This window comes from Glycine max, chromosome 2, assembly GCF_000004515.6.
Source record: "Glycine max cultivar Williams 82 chromosome 2, Glycine_max_v4.0, whole genome shotgun sequence".
Taxonomy (NCBI): domain Eukaryota; kingdom Viridiplantae; phylum Streptophyta; class Magnoliopsida; order Fabales; family Fabaceae; genus Glycine; species Glycine max.
The window spans coordinates 48,372,251-48,391,619 of record NC_016089.4 but is presented as its reverse complement, the minus strand read 5'-3'; the positions used below and the strand labels follow the sequence as shown (position 1 = coordinate 48,391,619).

General features: G+C 33.7%; 2 protein-coding genes across 2 annotated transcripts; both read right to left on the bottom strand.

The window, feature by feature from the left end:
* Positions 1-758: 758 nt before the first annotated feature.
* On the bottom strand, positions 759-8,487 carry LOC121173506 (disease resistance protein RUN1). The gene is made up of 5 exons (XM_041009418.1): positions 7,873-8,487; positions 6,232-7,336; positions 5,848-6,120; positions 4,557-5,420; positions 759-2,962 (listed from the first exon to the last, which is right to left on the bottom strand). Exons 1-5 carry the CDS (start codon positions 8,367-8,369, stop codon positions 1,055-1,057), a joined length of 4,647 nt encoding a protein of 1,548 aa, XP_040865352.1. The 5' UTR covers positions 8,370-8,487; the 3' UTR covers positions 759-1,054.
* A 7,265-nt stretch (positions 8,488-15,752) lies between these two features.
* Positions 15,753-16,761, bottom strand: LOC100819783 (glutathione S-transferase F9-like). The gene is made up of 3 exons (NM_001317500.1): positions 16,618-16,761; positions 16,463-16,511; positions 15,753-16,207 (listed from the first exon to the last, which is right to left on the bottom strand). The coding sequence occupies exons 1-3, from the start codon at positions 16,759-16,761 to the stop codon at positions 15,753-15,755; spliced, it is 648 nt and encodes a 215-aa protein (NP_001304429.1).
* Between the last annotated feature and the right edge of the window lie 2,608 nt (positions 16,762-19,369).

The window sequence follows — 19,369 nt, the reverse complement described above, 5'->3', positions numbered from 1 at the left end:
TAGCTAAGCAAATAAACCAAGTTTTCCTGCCATTTTATTAGACTCAACGTCAGAATTAAGAGCAAAAGTGGGACATTTATCATTGATCAATGAATTCCATCACAAGGAATTAGTAAATGGCTCTGAGTTTTTCCTCATTGCAGAGACAGTGGATTTGAGATTTATGCCAAATTTCTACACACCATTTGCACCGGTCATTTTCCATTCACTATAGTATTTCAAGGCTTAGACGCAATTGAAAATCCTAGATGATTTTCCTCCCTAAAAACCAACCAATAATTCAGTAGAAAACCAAAACAACACATTATTAAACTTTCAAGAGTTTCTAATTATGTGATGACTACCTGGTGTTATTAAGAATTGAATTCACCATGATAGAAACTGGTTACTTAAATAAAAATAGTTAACAAGAGTTATATTAATTGCAATTATGTGATGACTACCTGGTGTTAATAATGATTAGCCATTTCATTTTCTCAAACTCAGTACCACTCCAGTTCACTTCTTCTCGGTGAGGGGGATCAAACATTATCCCTTGAATCTTATCACTTCACTTTAAAACAAGTGCAAACCATGTGAACACATGGCGCGGATACTTGCAGTAAGCCCATATAATAATAACTTATTTTCACATCAAGGTCTTAATTGAAATATTAAATTCTGACTCATACATATCAGTGAAAACTTAACGCTACTAGCTTACTAGAATCCAAATAGATTTTGGTTCTAAGTTCTCAAATGTGAAATCAAATCAAAACTAAAAAAAATAATGGAAACAATTAAATTCCACAGTAAACATAATGGTTTAAATTGCGGGAAAATGCGATGCAATCGTAATTGTGGTCGTGATGTGATTGTGGAGTGTCAAAATACCTTGATGCAGTCACAATTTTAAACCATGAAACATACACTAACTATTATATAATAACACTAGAAAAGACTAAATGTACAGTGAAGGATTATTACAGTACTAAAAACAAATGGTGGCACGAATCTTATGAAAGTGACACAGATAGTACAATCTAACAGCATCATTTTATATCTGCCACATCTCTTAAATAAATTCCTGCCAATTGAAAAAATCCTTTGAGCTGGAAGGGTTATCAGTGTCACGAATGGGATTGTCAACATCTGGACCTATAGGGATTGGAATATCCGCTACAATGGCGCTTTCATTAACGGCAACATCATGATCAATAACATGTTCCTCCTCTTTCTCCTTAAACACTGGAGTTTTTCTGTCCATGTTGAGAGCAAGTAAGACGGCTTGTGCTTCAAGGAGTCCATCCCTAAGTCCACTCAAGTATATTGCACTTATCAGATCCTGAAACTCCTGTGAGTTCTGGAAGCCTTCAATCCCAGCATTGTATAGCTTCCCTAATTCTTCAGCTCTTCCTTTCAAAACAGCACACACCTTCTCATACTCTGTGTCACATTTGCAGGCAATAATGTCATGCTTCTTTGCAATAAACTCATCATCGGATTGAGTGTTGAATTTCTGAATCAATTCTTCATATTGATTTTTCCAAGGGCTGCTGGCTGTGTCACTTATATCTTTATCCGGAGCAGCATTTTCATTTTCAAGTTGTACATATTTGTTCCGTAGAGCTTGGTGTTCCTCATTGAACTTCCAGAAGAGTTTACTCTTGGCCTCAGACTCTGAGCTTTCAGGCTTCATCATCAGGAATGCTTCCAACAAAGGATCCTGAGAGCGTGACGAAGGAGGTACGATTGTGGTCCAATCCAATTGTGGAACCGTAGGTGGTGCTGCGAAAGATGCTTGAATGCCTCTCCTACTTACCACAGTATTTAGTGTTGCCCATATGTCCAAATCAGGAAAGCATACCTCCTTTGCTTCAACGAGTCCACCGAGAACTCCACTCGTGTATGTCCTCATTTCAACCGTGGGTAGTATCACATTCCCTTCGGCTGACCATGCAACCCTATTGCCCTTGTTCATGGCAGCACTTCTGATTTTAACAATATCTAGAGAAGGAAATATATTCTGTGCTTCAAGAAGTCCATCAGTTATTCCATCATAGAATATTTCTCTCATCATTTCTTGCAACTGATGACCAGAGGTTGAAGCTTCTTCTGCTGCATCCATAGGTGGCTTCACTTTATCCTTTAGTTCAATCAATGCGAGATCCTTATGGTAAAAGCTTTGAGGCTCAGCTTCTCCATTATCTATTTTCTTGATTGTATCTAGCAACCAAGTTAGGGTGGAGTTTTTATTATTATCTTGTAAAGCTGAGCCATTGGATTCCAATTCATCCTTAGCTTGCGTGGATAAGTCCTTTAATCCTCCCATTAGAATATGCATTTGCTCTATTGCAAAATCTTTATCAGCAAAATCGTCTCTTTCTTCGTAGTCCATGGTTTCCATCAACATCCCATCAAACATTTCGTCTAGGCATAAATTGTCTATCATCTTTTTTCGTTCCTGCCTAGGATCTTTCGTCGTTGGAACTAATTTTGTCGGAGACATGTCCGAATACTTGGGATCGGGACACATGAATTGGACATCTTCCATGTTGGCTCCTTCTTCGTACACAAAGACTCCCCAACCACTTAGCGTCAAGGTGGACGGGGCTTCGTATGAAACCCGCACCAGGTTCCACTCGTGCTCGAGAAACGCATCAAGGCCAAGCCATTCCTTATCACTGAATAGAAGTCGTAGGTCACAAATTAAGACGTGATCTGCTGCAATTTTGAAGTTGTAATACCCTTTGCGAGGAACACATCGACCGTTGATAAGTAGGTGTAGCTCAACAAGTTGACGGCGAGATTGTCTCGCCCTTTCACTCACATCTTGGAAGGCCAATGCTAGTGCAATGATAGGAAACTTGCCACGGGCCCAGAAACGAGGATTTCCTCCATTAATATTATCAACCAAGTCAAACCATTCTGGAATCTCGGTTTGGGGCATCACCACTTCTAATCCACGTATCCCTTTTGCCACCTATCATAAATAATAAACGCATCAGTATATATGGTGGTGCAAGTATATCTTGAACATATATTGGCACCAATGTCTAAGCTCTAAGGGTTACCAACAGGGTAAGTAATACTTATGAAAAAAGACTTTCGTTTAGGGAAATGATACATGTGAAAGAAACTCTCGCTTGAGAGTATTATTGAAGTTTAAGTGTGAAAATAAAATCTCACATTAGATAAAGGTGAACAAGTTAAACAATATATAAGTAAAAAAAAGTCACAAACTTAATAATGCTTCAAGATCTTGGGTTGAGTGTGGTGTGCTTGTAACCTACTTAGTCGTGATCTTCTAGGAGTTTTATCCCATGTTCCCAACAAAATTTATAGAACACAACTGATATTCAAACAAAATCACTTTGAAAACATAATGGACTAAATTAAATTTTTTAGAAGATGAATAACTAAATTAAATATAATAAAAAACATAAAGAATTAAAAATGTGTTTTTAACCTTTTTAAGTACACCAAATTAAAATTGAATTGGATAATGAGTTCTTGAGATTCAAATAAGATGAGCCCAACCCAACTCAACAGATAAATATATATAAAAAATAATATTGATTGAGTTTGAAACTTATTAAGTTTTACTATTTTAGTTTTTTCATCTTTGTTATGTTATTTTAGACTTTAAGTATTTAATTGTTAGTGTTGTTTATCTGTTTTTTTTTAATAGGAAGTGTTGTTTATCTGTTTGGGAAATGTATTAAGTATTTGGGACTATATTGTTATGACTACTGTTTATGATTAATTACGGTTTTGACTTTTCAGTATTATGAATTGCAAAAGAAGTTTTATGAATACTAATTGTGAGCTGTAAAACACGTTTAATCTTTTATGTTTTTAGCCTAACATACATTTTTAGACTAAAATGTATTAAAAAATCTAATTCAATCCAATGACTCTAACCTACAAAAATATAATTAAATTGGGTTCGCAAATTGAATGCCTCCTTTCTTAACCCCTAATTTCAAAACATTTGCTTTCCTCTCTTTTTTCCTCTCGTACAAGAGAAGTACAAAAAACAATATGTGAAATATTATTTGAGTAGATAATTCTAACTATATCTAAAGTTGTGCAAAATTGCATAAACACTCATTTCTTTACATAATATTTTTCAAATAATTAAGAGCATTGACGAATTTTTTATAAACACTAATTCTAACTATATCTAAAGATGTGCAAATGCACCCCTGAATTTGATAAGTTACATCTAAATGGCTTAAATTTTTGTATTTTGCTTCCTCTAATTTATTATATTAGAACTCATTATTTTATTATTTCTCACTCTCGAATAACACTAGCTGCAAGTCAGCTTCTTTGTCCCCACTAACCCAGGATTTTGGATCAGCCACTAACTAAGAGGATCAATATAATGTTGTATAAGAGATATTTGTGTAATGTTTTTTTTAAAAAACAATTAAGGAATATTAGTGTAGAGATAGAATAAATAGGAAAAGTTTATATAAATTCATGAAATCTCAATAGTGGTCAGTATAATTTACTCATACTATTTTTCCTAAAATAAAGCTATAAGATTTAGCTAAAATAAGTAGTGATACCTGAAGCCATAACATGTCGGACGTCTCTCTAGTTAAAGAGAAGCAATATCTTGCATCTACTTTCTGGACAGTAGATGGCAAGTCCGAGATTTGCTCAAGTTTCACACAATGATGAACATTAAGAATTCTCAATTTTGTACATTTAGGAATCTTTTGAAGCTCCCCGCAAAGGCTCACATCGAGACTTGTTAAGTGATCACATTCTTTAATGCATTCAGGGAGAGATACAAAATTGTTCTCTGATGCAATTAACTCTTCTAATTTTGGGAAACAATAGAGAATTGCGAGAAGATCTTCATCTGACAAACCACCATTTCCAAAATACAATGTTCGTAATGTTGGACGAACATTGGCTGCTGAAGGGCTCTGAACGAAACCTCTGAAGGATTCCCGAAGTTGAGAACATCCTCCAATTTTGAAGGCAACAACATTTGGCAACATGAATAAGCTACTTGGTAGATATTTAAGTTTCCTGCTACTTGGTATCTCTATACAAACAAGCCCAGTAAGATTACCAATGGATTCTGGCAGCTCCTTAATAGCAGTATTTATCATATAAATCTTCAATGGCTTATTCATTTCCTTCATTATCTCTGGGAAGTGTTCAAGCCTTACACATAAGTTAAGGTCAAGGACTTCTAGAGATGGTAGAAACATTGTTTGCAGGAAATTTCTGAGTTTGGTGCAATTTGAAGCGCTTAAATGAGCAAGCCTTTTGAGAAATCCAACGGTTTGGTGAATTGCTATTAGATTTCTACAATGATCAAGTCTCAGTTCTCTAAGATTTTGAACTTCTGACGCATCAGGCATTTCAGTGATAGATTGGTTATATGAGAAATCCATGTTAGTCAAGCATGCAAATTTCTGCCAAAAAGAAAAGGTCAACAAAATGATTAGCAATGTTTGAGTTATGTTATCTTTTTTAAAAGTTTAGTTTCTATGCATTATCAATATAAAAAGTTTTATTCTGTCAACCAATAAAAAAACGATGGCATATATGACTTTTTAAAGTAATTGCTATAAAAGTCTGTTAACTTTTGTAAAATAGATATCAATTTGTGATTGTTTGGCAAAGTGATCGAATCATCAACCAATCAGAAAAATTAAGGTATGCATGAGTTTGAACAAAACTATTTAAAAATGAATAAACTTATCATGCACATAACAATTTTTTATTGCATCATGACAGTTTAAAAAGAGAATAATCTATTTACTGATCTTTTTAAATGTAACAATTAATTTATGCAAGTGTTTGTTAATAGAAAAAGGAAACATGCTATTGAATTTGTACCTTAAATGGCTCTTCCAATGTTAAATGGCTTCTACGTAAATTGATGACAATGATTTTCTTCGGATGAAATTTTGATGGGAAAGATTTTGAAGGATACTCTTCCCAGTCGAGCACCCTCAAATGATTTGGCAAATGTTGAGGCTCAGACAAAAAAGATGTGTTTCGAACAATGAGAATTCTGAGTCGTTTCATTTTGTCAAAGGCAGTACCATTCCAATCGACTTCTTCTCGTTGGGGGGGATCAAGCATTATCCCTTGAATTTTATCACTTCCCTTTAAAACAAGTACAAACAAGTAACATCAATTGCATATTGTCATTAATATAATAGACTACTAGAATGTATAAATTGAAAAAACAAAACAAAAAAAGTAGATGATTCTTACCAAATCATCAGTTAGTATGTCAATAACATCCTCATGATACCATACTCTGCTGCATTCCCCTGGATTTGGTGCCTCCTGCCTGACAATATCTCTACCCATATCTTGTATTAGATCATGCATCTTCAAGCACCCATCCTCAATTGTTAGGAGAGATTTATTGACAAGTACTTTGATGTTGGATTTTGCACCAAAGTCCTCATCAAGTACATTTTCAACATATTCTTTTTTCTCCCCTTTGAAGAAGCAAGCTATGTCCAGGAAAACCTGTTTTGGTTTGCTACCCAATCTATCGTAGCTTTTTTTGAGCACCTCTAGAATTCTTTCAGGAGGAGTCCTCTCGTATTCTTCCAATGCACATTTCCAATCTTCTAAACTTTCTTCATCAAGTGTAGCCAAATCAGAGCCTATTACTTTTAAAGCCAGTGGAAGACCCTTGGCAACATCTATAGCACGCAAAGACACGTCTTCAAAGCCTGTTTTAGGATGGCTTTGTTTGAAGGCATTCCAACAAAAGAGCTCAAGAGAATGGTGTTTATCGAGCTCTTCCATTTGATAAATGTTATCAACTTGATGAGCAATTAGCACATCTTTGTCCCTTGTTGTTATAATGATCCTACTACCAGAACCAAACCAATCACGTCCTCCTGCCAACTTTTCTAACTTGTCTTTGTCATCAACATCATCAAGAACCAAAAGAACCTTCTTTCCTTCAAGCTTGCGTTTTATTTCAGACATTCCTTTATTTGCGCAGCCCAAGTCAGTATCTAGCTCCTCTCGCATCTCTGATAGAAGTGTCTTCTGTAGATCTTCCAGGCCATTGATTTTGTTTGATTTTTCTCTAACATTGGAAAGAAAACTTGCGGCATCAAAGTGGTTCACAATGTTGTTATACAAAGCTGTGGCAAGTTCTGTTTTTCCGACTCCAGGGAGTCCCCATACACCCAACATGCGTACAGTTTCATCATAAGGCTTCATGTCTAGGAGTGACATTACCTCTTCCATGCGGGGCCAAAGTCCAATAGGGTTCTGACCAGTATGTAAAGGATTAGGAGCTATGTGTTTATAGACCTTGTCAGCTATCTTTTCAATAAATTCGGTTTCGTACCTGTAGGAGCACAACACATTATTTGTTTTATCAACAGTACTATATTATATGAAGGATTATTTCTCACACACCAAACAAGTGTTATTTCTCATAAAAAATAATAAATTAAAATGTTAAGAAAAAAAAAATAGTAAACTTTGATTCTATCCCTCTAATCATGCTAACCGTGGAATCTCTCGGTGTTTCCCACCAAAACCTAAAGAAACGATCTCAACAAATTCTAAACTTTTCGTTTTGATGAAACAACCATTGAAAATGTCTCCAATTTTTTTTTTTTTTTTGCTTTGGAAATCTTCTTAGAATGCTCTGTAACATTAAAAAGGTAAGAGATGCTTAATTAGTCTGTGTTAAATTAGAATTTGAATATAGAGGTTTTTAATGTTTTGTACGTAGCGGTGCACTGCTAAAAACCTAAAACATATTACTACTATTTCATTGGAGTGCAAGTGAGGAAGATCAATGTTCTGGAAACTCAACAGCCGAAGTATGTATATATATATATATATATATACATGAAAGGAATTGTTGGTACGTACCCTGTGCTAATATGGTGGCCAGGGAAGTTACTTGCTTCAGACAAAGCTGACCTCCATGCCTGCACTCTCTGGGAGTCTTTGCCAAACCTTTTTTGGTGTTCCAGCATGTGCTCACCGTAACTTTTTTTCTGATGCCGTATATCTGAGGGGTCTACATGGTAAAATATTGGGAAAACAAGTTGTTTCTTGTCCCTGATGATGATCTTGGTACATTCTAGGATCTTAACGAGTTCATCAAGGCACCATGTGGACTCTGCGTAGTTCTCAGAAAACACAACGATTAAAATCTTAGATTTTTCAATGGCACTGGATAGAGCAGGTGAAATACCTTCTCCTATCCTCAGGTCCTTATCATCAGAGAAAACCTTTATCCCCTTTTGGCACAACTCTTTACGGAGATGTCCTATAAATTTGTGCCTTGTATCTTCGCCTCTAAAACTCAGGAAAACATCATAGGTGAAAGTGAAACCAAGGGACTCATCCTTATGGTTTGCCATGGGGAAAACAACTACAGTGGAGAAATGTTTACTGAACGAAAGTGGAGGGTATGCTAACTATAGTACAAGGAGAGAAGAGGAATAGTGAATTTACCATGTTCAATATCATGCGTTGTACTTAAATACAATATCTTACGCGGATAGACACTATTACTATCAAGTATCAGTGACCAACAGCTAGATACCATGATTGATGTTTCTTGGATGGTCCTTTGATATTTGTTATAAATTATAATTATAATACCTAGGATGAGGCTCTACAAGAAAATCTACACGGTGATCAATTTTTTTTTTATTGCCTTCCTCTCGTACTTTTTTTAAAAAAAAATTCCTGCCTGCCGGAGTGCATCGATCGAGAGAATAAACAATTAAACATGATGAACCAATGCCATAATTCATATAAGTGGGGTTTGGTATATATCTAGTTAATACATATTCATTTTCTACTGATTCATTTCGATTATACCGCTAAATGAAGGTTGCACGATGTTGCCTACCCTTTACTTTTTAATAATATTGCCCTCCCATTTTTTTAGTGTAAGATAAGTAAAAGAAAACTACTTTAGTATGGTAAGCCCCCGTGACATAAAAAAACGAAGGAAAAGTTATAGAAAACCTGACCCAAAGCTGGACATTTGAGCAACATGATCACCCTAAAATCCGGAGGGGTAAGTGCCACGATACGAAGTAAAATTAACATTAGTGTTTGGAGTTGCGTTAAAGAACTGTGTTGACTCACCTTGAAGCATAAGTTACAATATGCATGTAACGTTGAGTTGGATGCATGCAGTTCCCAACATTTATTAAGTATGTGTTTGGATTCACACATATATCGTCAAACATGATTCTAAGTAAATATTCACAATTTAATCTCACGTTAAAAACTTAACTCTAAGTCCAAAATTCATTTTAGTAATAGACTAATAGCATATAGATAGCTAGGGATGTTTTGTCACTAATTAATTAGCTTTTAGAATAAAAACATACAAACATTAATCAAAATCAATTTTATTTCAAATAAATATTACAAAATGGTTCGATTACTTTTTTGTCATTATATTTATTTAATATATTATACTTGTTTACACTTCATATATATTTAATTAAGTTTAAATATAACTTTATTCTTCATACTTTGTTAAATCTATAATTTTAATTTCTCTAATAACAAAATTCACAAATTTGGTCTGATGCTTAATTTTTTTACATTTTTTTTATCATGTTAATTAACTAAAACATTTATTGCATATTACTTGAATTAATGAACATATTAAGATTAAGAATCAATTAGACCAAAATAAAAGAAATAAAACATAGATAAAATTAAAAATTAAATAAAAATTATGAATTTTTTTAAATAAGAGGATCAAATAGTTTTATTTTAAAATTAAAAAAAATAAAAATTAAGTAAAATAAAAAAATCAAAATTATGTTCAGGTTAATAATATAATCGGTGGAATAGATGTTAATCATAAAAAAAGTTAATTAATTAATTAGAAACATATAAAAGAAGCTAAATAAAATCTTTTTATTCGATATGATTGACAATATATATATATATATATATATATATATATATATATATATATATATATATATATATATATATGGAATTGTTTGTACATACCCAGCGGTAATAATATGCTGTCCTGGCAAGTTACATGCTTCAGACAAAGCTGACCTCCAAGCCTGCACTTTCTAGGATCTTAACAAGTTCATCAAGGCACCATGGGGGCGATGCGTAGTTCTCAGAAAACACAATGATTAAAATCTTAGATTCTTCAATGGCCTTGGATAGAGAAGGTGCAATACCTTCTCCCATCCTCAGGTCCTCATCATCACAGAAAGTGTTTATATTCTTGCTGCACAACTCTTTACGAAGATGTCCTATAAATAAGTACCTTACATCTTCGCCTCTAAAACAGAGGAAAACATCATAGGTGAAACCAAGGGACTCTTCCTCATGTTTTGCCATCGTACAAATTAAACAACTATACCAAGGAATCAAGATGCAAGTAGGTATATGATGAGTTATACTAGGTCTAGAATATTGTAAGCAATAAAATTAACAATTATACTAAATGGTTAAGGTGGCTACAGCCGGCGGTATAGACTAATATTGCAGCATGTCATTTTCCATATTAATCTATAGATGGTATCAGTTTGTTCAAGAGGTGAGAATACTTTTGATAGGGAAAGTGATAGGGTGCAAACAGAACAATCAGCAGAGGTCCAAGCAGAGCATACAAGGGTGCAGATCAAGGAAAAGCCCAATAGGAGAGTCACAAGACCAGCTTACCTTCGAGACTATGCTTGAGGGCAGCTCGGGGATTTCATCTTCAGCATATGCAGCACCACCAATATCGTATATAGCTTGATTTGGGATTGTTCCCGATAGCTAGACAAATACGACAAATTCTGTTAGTGCAGAATATTCTTGCAAGTAATCCAATCCTATTCTGTTAGCAAGAATTCTATAAATACCTATGTAAATAACCAAATCAGGCATGAATGAAAATAGCAAAGTTCCTCTCCTTTCTGCTTTTCTCTGTTCTTCTCCCCCCTTATTTCTGGAGGTGCTGGCCTCGAACCCAACATTATCACTTCTGTTCGTAACAATTTTGCATTGAAGTAAACCCTAATTAGTGGTACAAAACTGTAGATGAGTTAGTGTGTTGTACTTAAATACATTTATTACCGGGAAGGACACTATCCAGTATCAATGAACCAAGAAACTAAAACCATCAATTAAGCTTATTGGAAGGTCCTCTGTGATTTATTATGCTGCTCAATTAGTCCAACATGATGGCCTGATTGTAGGGGCCAGCCAAAAACAATCACGGTGCATTTAATTTACTGCATGCTTCTTTGAAAAAACTTCACTGGCCTTACTTAGATATGTAGCTAGGGATGCGGATAATTTTTAAAGGCATTGAAAATATTTTTTTTCTAGTTCAAACTTTTGTTGACAAAATTCACTAGTCTTGCTTAGATATGTTTGGATTGTCATAAGTCCCCAACGCCAATCCAGCTTAAGTTTCCAAAACTAACAAAAGACATACTTTTTATGGTAAAGTCAAATAGGACTTCAAGCATATTCATCATTAAAATAGGACTTCAAACATATTTGACACACTGAGATTTATAAATTTCAGGATTTTTAATTTATAAATAATAACGATTTTTAACCGTCACTTATTATTATTATTTAAAAATCTCCTGCACCATAGTATTTGACAGAACACATCCAATTCAAAAACCCAAAGACACGTAGGCAGCTCCTCATCCCCAGTGGCCATGGCAATCCTCTCCAGTACCATTGGCACACTCCTTCCCTCGCAGATGGAGCTCCAGAGAGTCTCGCAGTGCCACCAGCACCAAAACCACCCTCCTCCTCCTCCGCTCTCGCAGACAAAGAAGGTTGTGGCTGCGCGTGACGTCGTTCCCAAAGCCTAGGCTTCGTAGGAGGGTCAGGTTTGGGGTGTGTAGAAGGAGAGGGTTTGGTGCCATGGGTGAAGTGGAAGAAGAGAGACAGAGAGTTGAGGACGAAGAGGAAAAAGAGAGTTGAGAAAGGGGTGGCAGATGACCCTCTGCTTAGGGTTTTTTGTTATAATTTTAATTTTAAAATAATATTGACTGCTTTGAACCGTCAATATTTGTATGAAAAATTACCAAAATTTTGTTTCCAACTAACATACTGTATATCCCACTTATTACTAATCTTCCACATACTCACATGGAGTTTTGTTAGTCTTTGTTAAGATGATGCTAAATACTTAATAACATTGAATTTTTTAGCATCATGTCTATTGTTAAAGGACAAACAAAAGTATAGGATGTCATCTAGGTGTTACCTAATTTTCATTTTCAACTCATTTTGATAAAAAAAAAAAAGTCCACAAAACAACTGTCCCACCTATAATTCGGACTCTGCCAGTGCTATCTATGATTTGAAGCTTTGATCCCACACATTAGCACGACCAACAAACTATATTAACATCCTCGAATGCAAGCTTCTGGGTAGCTCGACCATAGCACAAAAGGGAAGTTGAAACCTGAATGCTTATTATGAAGCCAAGACCATGACAGGAATTTAATCTCCTCCACCAGTTTAGATGAGTCCACTACACTTGTTGAAGAAGACCTTAATTATCATTCCTGTTTTTCCAAATGCTGAATAACACGACACACCAAATTATTTGCCACAGACCAGCCTTAGACCTGCATCTAGCAAAACCTGAAATCTGTCAGAAATGACCAACTGAATTCCCATGAAGTACCGAAGAGGATGTTGGAGATATGAGATATCCAACTAGTTTATATATAGTTATATACTTTTACTTTATTTTATTTTATTTATAGTAGTTTGGGCGGTTCAACTATTGATTTAATGATTTGAGTGATCCATTTATAGTAGTATATTGACAAAGTCAACAACCTGTCTAATTTTTAAAAATTATGACCGAAATTAACTCATTTTTTTAGTCCTAAAATTCTATGTAAAACTTAATTAAGAACTTTATCAAGTTTCCTCTTTAATAGTGTGATCTTTAAAATTTTGGAATAGGTTCTAGAATTAACTCACAATTCTTAAATTAGTAAAAAGAAGTAATACATGGACAATAAATTATACAACCATTTATATATTATACAATTTATATAATATTATATTTTATATTCATCTCTTTCTTTTATCCTATAATTTGTTACATTTTAAATTTAAACTTATCTTCCTTTTTTCTCTTTTTCTCTCTGGTATATTTTGTTATATAATTTGGACAGTATAATTTCTCTAATAAAAATTATATAAGAAAAGCAGCATGGACAACATTTGTTCTTAAGTAAAAAAATGAGTTTATTTATAATTTATAATAAAAAAAATAAGGCTTCCAAAATAGTTCTCTTTGCGTCTTTTTTTTAGGGTCTTTGAATAGCTTTTCAATGGCTTATTAATATTAAGCTATGCTGATAACTGCTAAATAATTGTATTTTGATAATAGAAAATAAGGTAAAATTATCTTTAAAAATAATTATTTAGCAGTTATTTGCGCTTAAATATTAAATAATTGATGTTTTGTTGAATTTTGGCTGCAGATATAAAAATTGGAGATGTAACAAGCAAAAAAGCCAGAAAGTTGAAAAAAAGAAGAAAATCTGAAGCAGGCCCAGCCCAATACGCGCATTGAGCGCGTGTCACGCGATAAGCCCGTGATCCAACAGAAGCGCGCGCTAAGCCTACAACATGTGCGCTAAGCCTGCAATCCAACAGAAGAACGCGCTAAGCCTGCAACACGCGCGCTAAGCCCGCAATCTACACGCGCTGAGTGAGGGTGTGTCGCGCTGAGCGCGCCTACGAAGGCCCAAAGCCCACTTCAACAGCTATAAATAGAGAGTCAATCCAAAGGAAAGAACACAACACGACAGAACCCCTCTCCTAGGGGTTTCATTTACTCCCTTTCTTTCACCCCTTCTCATTGTAAAGCCCTCAATGGTCATGAGTGGCTAAACCCCTAGTTAGGGTCTGGCAAGCCTAGAAGCCAATGTGATGTATGATGTACTCTTCACTATTTATCAATGCAATACCAGGTTTTTCTTTGCTATTTTCTTTTCTGTTTTTACCTTGCATAATCATCTTTATATTTTGTTAGGGGTTAGATGCTCGGGTGAGGGTAACTTCTAAATAAGATTTAAAGAAGATATGCATGCATTAGTTCTAGGGGTTAGACGCTCGGGAGAGGATAACTTCTAATAGAACAAGAAGAAAAGATATCATAATAAAATCATTGCTAGGCATAGAGTGATTGCATTATGCCCATGCGTCAAAGCAAACATTTAGAATTAGAATTGATGCATTTTATCTATTGAGTCTTTGCAAAGACATTTGGGGGATAGATAGGTAAAATAGGCTTGTCATCGTGAGGCATCAAGGGCAAGTAAATGAATAGATGTGGGTGGGATAGAATTACCTGGATTGGTAAAGAAAAAAATCATAAACTCATACATCCTAGGTAGGCTAGGCAAGTCAGTTCCCAACATTATCTTATCTTGAATTTATCTTTTATCTAAACCTTTTATCTTTCTTATCTTTCATCTTTTTCTTTATCTTTTAATTTTATCTTTAATTCTTTTATCTTCTAATTTTATTTATCTGTTATTTTAAATTTATTATCTTTTGCTTTTAAACTGGATTTGCATTAATATAAGTACAAACAAAGTCTTTTTTTCTCTTTTTCTCTCTGGTATATTTTGTTATATAATTTGGACAGTATAATTTCTCTAATAAAAATGATATAAGAAAAGCAGCATGGACAACATTTGTTCTTAAGTAAAAAAATGAGTTTATTTATAATTTATAATAAAAAAAAATAAGGCTTCCAAAATAGTTCTCTTTGCGTCTTTTTTTTAGGGTCTTTGAATAGCTTTTCAATGGCTTATTAATATTAAGCTCTGCCCTTAAATCTCACAAGCTAGCTTTTTTTTTTTTTTTTACAAACGCGAATTTTTTTGTAATGATAATCTATTATCTCGTTGATGCATTCTCGGGTACGGGACCGATGAAAATCACATGCAGTGTGTTGTGTTTTTTGGGACCATAACATTAATATATAATATTTATCACCTTCCTGATAATATTAGAGAATTTGACAAACTATTTTTTTAAATTAGCAAAAGAAATATATTACTAAGAGAACACAAATGGGTGTCCAAAACCATTACCAGAGAATTTGACAAACTAGTTTTTTAAAATTAGCAAAAGAAATATATTACTAAGAAAAGAGAACACAAAAGGGTGTCCAAAACCATTACAAAGTCAAAAGAGAAGAGTGCTAAATTATAGCACTACGATTATCCGGTATTAACAAGAGGTGCAGTAAAAAAAAAAAGTATTAACGAGAGTTTTGTAAATATTGGCTAATCAAAGGCACCAACCAACAACAATCAAGAAATTAATGCAGAAATAAAGAGGCAATCAGTGCCCTTGAGTCAACAATAAAAATGAATACTCCCTTCAAAAGATACCAAAAAGGAAAGGAGCAATTTCTTTGTTCCCTAGATACCAAAAATAAATGCTCCCTGAATTTTTCACTAACAAAAAACATTGAAGTAAACATATAACTTTTATTCAGTAGAAAAAGAAAATTAGAGGATAAACAACAGGAAAGCTAAGAGCATGACCACAAGGAATATCCAAATTAAAAACAAGCAAACAACTGAAAATGAAAGAAAGCACAAATTCAACACATTCCATTAGGTTGAACACTACCCACTTTCTTCCTCAATCCCTCCCTTTAATTGGAATTTGGTGAAAGTAATTTTATTCTTGACTAACATATTCAAAGATGATACTAATAGCAGTTTCCCTGAAATTCATTCAGCAATTAGCTAGATTGGGGCTCGGTAAAGCTGGAGAACCTTGTTCCATGATGGTCTACTGCTTATGTCATCCCACCAGGCACCCACATGCTTCCTCTCCTTTAACAAATACTTTTTCTCCATATTGTTCACAACATAATCAAGAAATGGAAGGTGGCTAATATCAGCAATGCTGAAGAAATCCCCAGCCAAATACTTAGTCTTTGACAGCCTCTCCTCATAAATGTTCAACACCTGCACCAGCTTTGCTTCACTCTCCTCAATCACCTTGGGATCTGGAGTCACACCAAATAGTGAACCAAACAAACCATGAAGACACAAGTTGTAGGCTGGTGGGTGAAAGTTGTGTGCTTCAACTTCTAGCCATTGCTCCACAAGACCCCTTTCTTCTATTGTCTTCCCCAGCAACTCAGCCCCTTGAGATCTGTATTTTTCTGCATAATACCTTATTATAGCACGAGATTCTGCAGAAACAGATGAAAGCACTCAAATTAGCAGCAGGTACCAGTAAGAAAAGTAACAAAAACTGGATAAACAAGCCTAATAGAAACAGCAATAACATATGAATCTGAGTTGTTGGTGTGATGGTTGAAAGGATCGAGAAGAGTTCGTGAGTTCAAATCTCTTTCACTAACAAATTAATAATAACTAACATTTGGTGGCCATAAAAGAACTAACATATGAGTAGAAAAAGCAAAAGAAGGAGTTCAAAGTGTAACCATATAAGGTATAGTCTCCATCTTTGATGACAGGAACAACTCCAAAGGGCTGCAGATATTAAGAATAAAGAACATGAATGAGAAGATAAAGAAAAAAATAATGTTGAAGACTAATCTTAATCAACAATAATGAAAGGAAAATAGAAGAGGAGAACCTGTAATTTGAGGTACTCAGGATCCTTCTGCTCCCCCTTAGTGACATCAACAGGGACAACATCAAATTCGACTTCCTTCTCAACCAGACAAACCAGCACCCGCTTTGTGGAAGCACAGTGGGGACCGTAAACCTTCACTACCATGGTTTGTTTCTCTTGAACAATCTCTAAACAAGAGTGAAAATGGAAGAGCCACTTATATTATTCAGGTTTGATCAGCACACTTATAGTGCTTGCCTCTACATGTGAAGTAGTCAAAGCAGAAACCAAACATATACAAAAGTACATGTACCAGAAATGCAGCGTGGGAGAAAGAAAGTCCCTCATAAATGTAACTTGAAATCTTAGATCATGGATTTTATGGTTTCACGTATCACTAAAGATTTTTTTTCTTTAAAGATAAATCTCATTATCTTATATAACTTTATGTAGGTCTCAGATGAACTTATTATTTTATTTAATTATTTATTTAATTAAATAATTAAATTTAATGAATCATGAAAGAAAAAAATTTATAAATACTAAAAAATATAAAAATAAACATAAATTTAATTTTTATTTATGACTAAATGTTAAATAAATTAAAAATACATAAATTAGGTAATAAAAACATTAATACAAAAAAAAAATCAAGATCGTAACGTTTTCAATTTTTTGAATGTTACTGTATCGTGTATCGTGTATCGTGTACATGTGTACATGGTTCCTGCCTTCCTTCCTCCAACTTTCATTCTTCCTTTTTCTTCTTGTTTCTTTCTTTTCCCATCGTCACACTTTCTTTTTCTTTTTCTTTTTTTCTTTCTTTTTCTTCTCCTCCCTCTCTCCTGACCTTGGGTCAATAATTCTTGGCGGTCCTAAGTCGTAATCTTATTTCCTCCCTTGGGTCAATAATTCAGGTCGCTTATTTTGGCAAAATATTTGGTTGTTTCATCATAAATATGCTATTATCCTTTTCTCATTGGGAAGTTTTCTTACGTGTTAATGAGTATTTGCTACCTTACATGTTGTCTTAAATAAGAATGGAAGTAACTCATGGTTTCCACCGGGTCACTGCTAAGGAAGGAGTTAAGTTTTTTTTTTTTTTCGAGACTACGGATGTTCATCAAGTTATTGAATCAGATTAATTTCGTTCATGATAATTAATGGTCGCTAATGCAAAAGAATTTTACATCTAAAAGAAATCGATCATAAATTATGAATTCTTTAAATATTGTTTCTCAAGTATAAATGTAATGAGATATTAAATTGATTCTTTTGACAAAGAATACATTTTATTTTTTAGTTTTGAGTACTATTTTGAATTGTTTTTTATTAATTTAATATATGATTGAATTCACTTTCATAATGATTATGTAACAGACATTCAAATAAAAAAGACTTAAATATAATAAAAATTGTACAAAATAAGTCTTGAAAAAAAAATATCAGATTTTTTAACTTATTGGATACAACATCTATAAGTTTTTCATTTTGTGACATCTAAAATACATTAGAAAATTATACTAATAATAGATTTTTCTAGCTCGTTTGAATAAGACATCCATAAACTTTTCAATTTGTGAGAATCTAAAATACATTTGTTAACCGTTTAAAACTCAATAACATGCATTCGAAGTTTGTTTAAAATTATATTTTATTGATGGGTTTTTACTTAGAGAAAAAATCCATGGTCAAACCGAACAGCTCCACCCTATGTTCAGCTCCACTCTCTTCTTTCTCCCTTTTTTTCTCTTTCTCTTGCAACATAACAGAGAATGATGCAATTGCAAAAATTGAAGTTTCGCATTAAATTTTACCGGCCCGTACAATCTCTATTTGGTTCCAAGCAATTAGATGTTCATTTTTTCTTCTTCTTTTGCCTTTTCAGCAGCCAATTAATACACGGTCGTAAAGGATATGCGACATGGATTTTTCCTATGTATGACACAGCAAGACCTTACTCCTTGTGGTGACATTTGGTTTACTTTGTTGACTATGATCTTGTAATGAAACAGATCCCAATGCACACGAAACTAACTTAGTGGAAATCTTTTTTATATGCAAAACTTCAACCAAACCTTTTATGATTAAAGAAAATCAAAATGTATCAATTGAATCAATAAATGTTAGTGTATAAATAAAGATATAAAGTAGTAAAATGTTTAATTATATTTTTTATAGTTGAAATTTTAGGTGAAAAATTTAAAAATTCAAACAAACTAACATGCAACACCAACCGAAATTAGAAGGACTCTTGCACCACCACAATTTGTGTATGAAATGTTGTCATTGTAAATGTACGTACTAAGAAAGAATGATGATCTTCTCTTTATTAAAATGAGACAAACAATAAAATAGCCGCCCAAAGACTTACCAAAATTTTCTTTTATAGTCTCTCAACTGAAAATTTCTAAATATAGACACCTTTTCGTCAAAAACTCAATGCCACCTTTTAATATCCACGAGTAAATAAATAGGTAAAGAAACTAACCAATTCTCTGTATTAACTTCAAGTATCCCAATCATGTGATTTGGATTTTTTTTTCATGGTGTTGTTGCTCTAATTAAGTCTCTCAACTATTCTCAATTATCCAATCAAGTCTCTCTATCATTCATCATATATAATATATTTTATTTATATTGTTGTTGACATATATATTGACTTGATATTGACATTTACATGCTACAACGTGATGCTTACGTTGGATGCTGAAGTGAGGAACAAATTTAATGTTGGAAATGAGATTTAAACAATCACATCATCACGTCATGT

Coding starts and splice junctions, on each gene's coding strand:
- LOC121173506 (XM_041009418.1), bottom strand. CDS start 8,369: ATGGCAAACCATAAGGATGAGTCCCTTGGTTTCACTTTCACCTATGAT. Junction 7,337..7,872: donor GGCCACCATATTAGCACAGG/GTACGTACCAAC, acceptor GTGCTCCTACAG/GTACGAAACCGAATTTATTG. Junction 2,963..4,556: donor CCGACATGTTATGGCTTCAG/GTATCACTACTT, acceptor TATTTATGATAG/GTGGCAAAAGGGATACGTGG.
- LOC100819783 (NM_001317500.1), bottom strand. CDS start 16,761: ATGGTAGTGAAGGTTTACGGTCCCCACTGTGCTTCCACAAAGCGGGTG. Junction 16,512..16,617: donor CTGAGTACCTCAAATTACAG/GTTCTCCTCTTC, acceptor TAATATCTGCAG/CCCTTTGGAGTTGTTCCTGT. Junction 16,208..16,462: donor TGGAGACTATACCTTATATG/GTTACACTTTGA, acceptor CTGTTTCTGCAG/AATCTCGTGCTATAATAAGG.